General features: G+C 35.7%; 1 protein-coding gene across 1 annotated transcript; it reads right to left on the reverse strand.

The window, feature by feature from the left end:
- Positions 1-3,216: 3,216 nt before the first annotated feature.
- On the reverse strand, positions 3,217-7,282 carry LOC117612747 (protein CMSS1). Its single transcript, XM_034341418.1, has 6 exons — positions 6,788-7,282; positions 5,937-6,132; positions 5,693-5,765; positions 5,348-5,397; positions 4,108-4,221; positions 3,217-3,681 (listed from the first exon to the last, which is right to left on the reverse strand). The coding sequence occupies exons 1-6, from the start codon at positions 7,107-7,109 to the stop codon at positions 3,549-3,551; spliced, it is 888 nt and encodes a 295-aa protein (XP_034197309.1). The 5' UTR covers positions 7,110-7,282; the 3' UTR covers positions 3,217-3,548.
- Positions 7,283-7,541: the final 259 nt, after the last annotated feature.

Genomic DNA, 7,541 nt, shown 5'->3' on the forward strand with positions numbered 1-7,541 from the left:
AGAAAAAAAAGAACCAGCAATTCAAAGTGAACTGTTGGTTTGCAACGATCAGAAGAGGAGAGCGCGACATGTGTCCCAGGCAAGGAGATTCAGAATCTTACACATTTGACTGTGGGCTCCACTATCACGTGGATAATTTTACAAATTGCTTTTGGACCTCCATAAAATTTGGATCCAGGCAATAGAAGGGGCGCTATTCTGCTTGGGATTTGCCTGGATTGATTTTATTGCCCCTTTGTATACATGGTTGGAGAACGATTTTGGGGTAAAATGTCAAATATTAGGTTTAACCCTCTCGCATTGGAGATGGCTTTAAGTAACAAGGTTGGTTATTGGGATTTTTTTTTAGGGGCCATGTTTGTATTTGGTAGCAACAAACTATGATAAGTAACCATGTAAAATCATATACAAACGATAGGGAAAATATGAACTTATCACCTATCGTGCAATTATTATCAGAAAGGCTGTTCCAGCTCAAAATAGTCAAACTCATAATGTGTTGAAAAATATCTATGCAAGCTACAATTAAGAATGGTTGACGCACAAGAAGTCCAAGTTTAGCTACCTTGAAAAACACATCAATCTCTACAGAAGAAACTGATAATGCTTGATTTCACTAATCTCTATAAAAAAGAAATTGATTTGCCTACTACTACTCAAATTGGATCTTTTATAAGGCTTGACATGTTAAGCACTTTATTTTTGTCACATCCAGGATCAACTCCGCCGTAGCACGATATTGTCCGCTTTGGGCCCCCCTTCTCTGGCCCTCACGGTTTTGTTTATGAGAACTCACGAGCAACTTCCCAGTGGGTCACCCATCATGGGATTGCTCGGATACTGTCCACCTTTTCCACTTATTGTAAGATCCCACATCAACCAACGGAGAGGGGGTGATGTGCCTTATATGTGCACACCCGCATCCATCTAGCACGAGGCCTTTTGGGAGCTCCGAAGCCAGTGAGCTCCCAAAAGGCCTCGTGCTAGAAGGATGCGGGTGTGCACATATAAGGCACATCACCCCCTCTCCGTTGGTTGATGTGGGATCTTACAATTTTAGCATAGTTCATTCTTTCATGTCTAATCAGGAGCCTTTGAATGACCTTAATCACACCTTTGCTGTACTTATTCCACAAAATAATTATCAAGAAAAGGTTCAACACTGTCGGTTTATTAGCCTTTGTAATGTTATAAAAGTTTTTATAAACATATGAAAGCCACTTCTTTATAAATGTATTTCTCAAAATCATGATGCTTTTGTACCAACAATGGCTAATTTAGGAATTTTTAAGAAGAAGGGCGGTATTTAAAAGGCTAAAAGCTATAGTTTTTTAAATTTAAAACAACTACATATCTTTAAAATTTAAACAATAGTAATTTGGTAAAATCTCATTAAGGCATTTTTAGTCGAACACATAGTTGTAGGCAGGGACCCAAAATTTAAAAAATTGGGTGGGCAACATGTATATAGATATTTGTAGGCTGATGTTTATATGAGACCATAAGAACAGTTTAATAAAGGGAGCACATTTTCTGTCGTTTTTCCCTAGAATCCACTAAAACATGGAGCCCACATATTGGACATGAAACTCAATGTTTCACTAAAGAGGCCAAACATTATTTCTCATTTGTTAGGGCACCAATACACGCTCAACTTCTTCGCTAAAGACAATGCCGCCTCTGCAACTTATCTCCTCTTCTTCGTGAATTGTTAAGACCAGCAAAGGGGCAAATTCCGATATCTTCAATGGATTTTCTGACGATAAAATGTGAATTTGCACCTCCTTGTGCTTTTGTGGGTCCGTCAATGTGTACCAAGTCGTCCTCTTGAGGATAAGAAGTCATGAATTGCTTTCTTCTTTCTCAAGGAATAGTCGTAAACAAAAATGTATGGCTATAAAATTAGATTTGGAAAAGGCTAATGATAGAATTGATTGGAACTATTTACGTCTTTGTTTATCTTTGGTTTTCATCCTACTTGGATAAATTGGATTTTAAAATGTATTTCTTCTCTTACCTTCTTTATTTTAATGGATTGTCAAAAATATTTTTCTCTCTATCTCGTAGTTTAAGACAATGTGATCCTTTGCCCCCTTATTTACTTATGGAGCATTTTTTTGCTCACCACTTTAACTTAAAGTATATGCTCATCATCTTTCTCATTATTTAACATGTGTTCATAAGTGTAAACACGAATTTCCTGCGACAAATGAGACAAGAACACGTGTACAAAATAATATTGTATTGATGAAATTTAGGGTTACAATCTCTGTATTGAATCCTCTGATTCGATCTCCAAAGTGTTTAAAGAAAATTTGTGTTTGATACAAGGGTCGTAGAGACTTGATCTCGATCAAACGGGTAGCACGAAGCTTGTTTGGTGTTTGGGATTTTTCTACGGTGAAGGAACCGGCACGTATTTGTTGTGCTTGGTGGCTCTTCCAAAGTAGGGTGAAGAATGTAGAGAGTTTTCTGTTTCTTCTGAGTGCTAGGTTTTTCTCCGACCTCTCTGACCCCTTCTTTCATCTTGAGGCCTCCTATTTATAGGCTTTTGTCGGATGCTTGACCTAAATAACTTTCCTTGATTTGTGGGATTTGATTTGATTTAAATCAATTCCCATAATCTGGCAATTTAACCAGATTATCTTCAATTGATTAACATGATTAATATTTGATTTAAATCAAAGTCAATCACAGAAGATTCTTTCCTTTAATTTTGTCTTCATCTTGAATCGTTTGATGCACTCCGTCGGATGTCGCCATTTGTCATTTTTGACAACTAATCCAATTTTGATGAGTCACACGCCACATGGGTGAATTACGGGGCCCACGATTTAATCCACCGAACCCTAATTATTTTCTTGTCAATAGAATTTATTACACCAAAATTTCTTTGTCTACAATAAGCATAACTACGATGACATAAATTGAAATTTCCACTTGACACGTGTCCCAAATTTAAATTATATCTAAATAGTCGTCATTTCTAAAATTTCAAAATGATAAACTTTAAATTTCGTGTTTAAATCCATTTACTAAAGAAGAAACTTTACAAATTCTAGAACATTAATTTCCGTTATTTTATATTCCATCATTTATGAATTCCTTAATACTTTTAAATTTCCTCATCCGATCACTCTAGAGAATTTCTAATGGGTTTAAATAATTGTATGGCTGCAATATTTTAAAAGGTTAGATTGTCTCTAAGGTGCACCGTGCACGAATGGAATATTATATTTAAAAAAAAATTAAAAAGAACAAGAGGGAAATTTTTGCCACATCTTGCACAATCGTTTTGGTTCAGGAACTTATGGTGTGTTGTAGTCTTCGCCCCAAAAAAAATCATACCTTATTATGGTATTTCGACTCTCAAAGATAGTGATATTATCTTACATACTCGCGTTGATTGAAGAACTACAAAATGTGGACATAAAACACCATTATCTTATCAGCTGGATACAAAAGCTAGAAGGATACATGACATACTCAGCTCACTTAGGAGGGGAAGAAATGATTCTCAGCTCAAAATTTGTACGAAAAATGAATCGTTATTCAATAGGGCTCCTCTTTTTCCCTTTAAGCTCATTCCCATATGATAATGGACCGTACAAACCAAGACACAAGGAACCCTGGAGTAGACGATCATGAAAATAGCTCTTATACAAGTCCCAGAATTCATCTCTGCCAAATAAAATGAATGTGAGGCATAAAGTCGACAGTTTATCCATTCAAAATGCAGCACAAAGACATAAAAAGAGAGAGGAAACAATCAGAAGCTTCTCTATGCTTTTGGAACTATCACAGCCCATTCTGGCCAGTGTACTTGGAGAAAAAGCAAAAACGATGATTAATATATAATTTTTTAAAACTCCATTAATCATTCAACATCAACATGGATTTGAGCATAATATGATTGCAAAGAATTTATTGAGAAATAATATATAAGCCCTAGGGAAGGTTCGCCACTTCACCCTGTCATTAGTGCTAAAGAGGGAGCAATGTATTTGGGTATTGTTTAAGAAGGGGAAAAAAACAGATAAAAGCAGTACGCACCAAAACCAAGACAAAGCAAATGGTAAACTGGCGAGAGATAACTCATCATCTTACCTGACTTGTGGAAGCGTAAAGAGGGAATACCCCTTGACATCTGGGTGCGTGTCCAGTACAATCACTGATAACCGAGACAGCCCCAATGCCTCAATGTCAATTAGCTTCTTTATCCTGGAAGAGATGAGTTAAATACAGAACAAAATTATTCAATTCAAACAAACAAACTTATACAGACAGGAAAAATAAAGGACAGCCATATGACACTGCAAGTCTGCAACCTTGTGAACTCAAAATGAATTAAAAGTGAAACTAAGCATGAGCATAAATAAAGTAGAAGCTTGTCCTAAATTTTCCTCATTTTTTTGCAATAAAGCAAATTATAATTTTAGCATCCAACAACCTCAAAAAAAGTAACCATATAGTACAGAAATCCAGTGTTAAGGAGTTTCAGTCCTGCCATAAAGAACCACACTAATTGTAGACTCTCTTTTTTCCTAATTTTTTCCCCATAATAATGGAGGGTGGCGGAAAAATCCTAAAACTGTCTTTCTCTAAACTTCATTTACCCCAGAATGGGAAGATTTAGGGAGTCGGTAGAATACGAAATGGTTTCTAGGAAACTATGGGACTCAGATTAGGGCAAAGGCTACCATGACTCAAAGGTGAGTATGACGTCATTTTTAATCAACAATATTCGTTCACTATACAAATAAAAGATAAACCCTTGGAAAATAATTAACCATAGCTCTTAAGAGTCAAAACATCTATAGAAACCCTAAAAGATAATTAGAACCATCAAGGGCACACTCCATGGGACCAATAAATCTTATATGATGCATAATCTTGCCCATAACTCATAAGGGATATTTTCCTTTAAACAAGCTAAGGCTGCTACATCAATAGGTTTAAAAATGAAATCTCAGTCATTACTAATTGGCTGCGTAGGCAGTTATGTTGACTTACACAATTCATGATTAAATTATAAAGTTTTCATGCTATATCATTTCCTCTTAGTGGCTTGGCCCTTTGATTTTTTCTATTCCAAATAATATCTTATCAATTAACATGTAGAAGTCATCATAAAACAAATTATTTTATAACTTATATACATAGCCCAAACTACACAACTAACACCAAATAATAAAACAACCCCATGTTAGTTAAAGAACAGAATAACATTGCACCATGCTTGTTGAATTGATATACCCCAAAAATAGCATACAAGTACAAGCAGCAATTGAAGGGTAACGTAAGTAAAGAAATGGTTACTGGTTTTACAGAAGATTATGATGACTACCTGTTTGGCGTACCACTAGCGATATTAACGCGGTTCTTTAACAAGGATACCTGCATAAAGAATAAAGGGGATTAAAGAGAAGGTAAACATGTATATGATAAAATAAAGCTAAAAGGCTAAGAAGAGAGATGAACATTTCCCAAACTCCACAACCAGCACAATTTTTTTTATAGTAGATAAACATTGTACATAGGTATGCTCAACATGCTGTATTATAAGTTTTATAACTAAAGAGATTCTAGTGAGCCTAGTAAATAGTAAAAAATGTATGCAGCATTCCTCGTCACTTTGACAGATATAATGCACACAGGAATGCCCAACATCTTGGAGAAATAAGTAAAGTACCTGTTCTTCAACCTTCATATGCTTAGAGAACAGCTTTGCTGCATGGCATTCTTTAGTCAACGCCCGCAAGCCCCTGTCGGAAGAGAATACATTGTTGAGATTGAGATGCATGTACCAATTATGCAAATGTCTAGTGTTAACGAGACATTTCTGCTGAACATTAATTTTAAGGGGTTTAGCAATATCAAGTGTGCAAATGGTTCAAGTTATGGTACTGCTAGAATGAAAAAGTTACATAATTCACCTTAGAAGTTCTATTGACCTCAGGGCAGATGTACTAATAATAAGAATTGCCGGACTACCAGGATCAATTTTTCCATCCAAGAGATGCTTTTCACAAAGTTCTTCTTTCCATGATGGACCAAAAGCTGCCATCACATGTTTCCCCAAGAGGCTGACATCTTGATCCAAGCTTTCAGAGAGATCCAGAATACACTTGTCTGCAAAATTTATAGATTAGAAAAATAGATTTTTGTTCTTTCATCAGGCGAGGGCTTTTTATTTTTATTTTTTTATAACTTTGCATGACTGCTTCAAAGTAATCCTAATCCATAGCATTCCACAGATGCAAAAGTTTAATGCTGAATAGAAAGTCAATGCCAATACTAAACTAACTTGACTGGATTTTGAAAGGTAGCTTCTACTAATGGCACAAATAGGTCGAACTACCACATCTTATCCTTGATTTTTGCCATAGTTGAATCATTTACCTGCCCTTAGGAAGAAAAATTTATCCTCTCATCTGATTGGAATTTTTAGGGGTAATAACTCCCAGAGAAAGAAGTTACAGTAATTACAAATTTTCCATCTCATCTGCTATGTGTTTGCTTAAAATGCAAGTTCAAACACCTTGATTACCTCACATTTTTGTCTAAAGAATATAAATTTGAAAAAAAAATAAAATAAAGTGATATCAGACAGCATAAACAATTTACTGTTACAACGAACCTGTTACATATTCACAAAATTTATCGCCACCCCTAACATTACATTCTCCAAGTACCCTTTTTTATAGGTTGTGGCTAATTCAATACCAAATTTTCTCACCAACCTATGAAACACGTACCCAAATGAAAATAAAGAAAGAAATGGTACCATTGACGGACTCCAACTCGAGAGAAGAAATCTTAATGCCATTGCCAGATTGAAATTGATCCAGAAAGAAGCTGAGCTGGGCTGAAGCCGATGCCGGTTGTGGCTTCGTAGCATTGCTCAAACTGTTGTTGTTGTTGCTGTTTTGGGTGTTTTGATTGCTAGCTTTGTCTTCGATTGGGTTTTGATTGTTGACCCGTTGCTTCTTCTTCTTCTCCTTCTTCTCCTTCTTCCTCTTGGTGTTGTTGGGGCCAAGCGTTTTACCCTTATTCTTAGGGTTTCTGAGAGACAGCTTTGAAAGGTTCTTTGCTTTTCCGCTCGCCATTTGCAGTTTGGTGGTGCTTGCTTGCTAGTTCCAACGGCTAACTCTCTGCAACTGCAACTGCAACTGTGTATTTAAGCAATCGGCAATTAGGGTTGCTAGATTCTTACCAGTTAGTTAACCGTCTTCTCTCCTCTGCTGCTTGTATTTTCCCGCTGCCGGTTACCTAGGGTCACAACTGGAGTACAACTATTCTTTTTTATTTTTATTTTTTTATTATTATTTATTACTAGCTTCTCCCACACGCGCCTTCACTCTTGTGAGAGGCATTAAATTTTTATTTTTTTTTCGGTGTATTCAATTAATATTTTAAAAGAGTTTTAAAAAGTTTAAAAGTTTGGGTGTATTCAATTTAGATTTTAAAAGAGTTTGTAAAAATTTGGGCGTATTCAATTCAGATTTCAATTGATATTAAAAAAATACATCGAAAATTTA

Source organism: Prunus dulcis, chromosome 1 (assembly GCF_902201215.1).
Source record: "Prunus dulcis chromosome 1, ALMONDv2, whole genome shotgun sequence".
NCBI classification, from domain to species: domain Eukaryota; kingdom Viridiplantae; phylum Streptophyta; class Magnoliopsida; order Rosales; family Rosaceae; genus Prunus; species Prunus dulcis.

Bases quoted from the DNA above. Each gene is read 5' to 3' on its own strand.
- LOC117612747 (XM_034341418.1), bottom strand. From the start codon at position 7,109: ATGGCGAGCGGAAAAGCAAAGAACCTTTCAAAGCTGTCTCTCAGAAAC. The intron at 4,222-5,347 runs GTAGTCATCATA...CATCTCTTCCAG, and splicing joins GCTAGTGGTACGCCAAACAG to GATAAAGAAGCTAATTGACA. The intron at 3,682-4,107 runs GTAAGATGATGA...TTTATTTGGCAG, and splicing joins TTTACGCTTCCACAAGTCAG to AGATGAATTCTGGGACTTGT.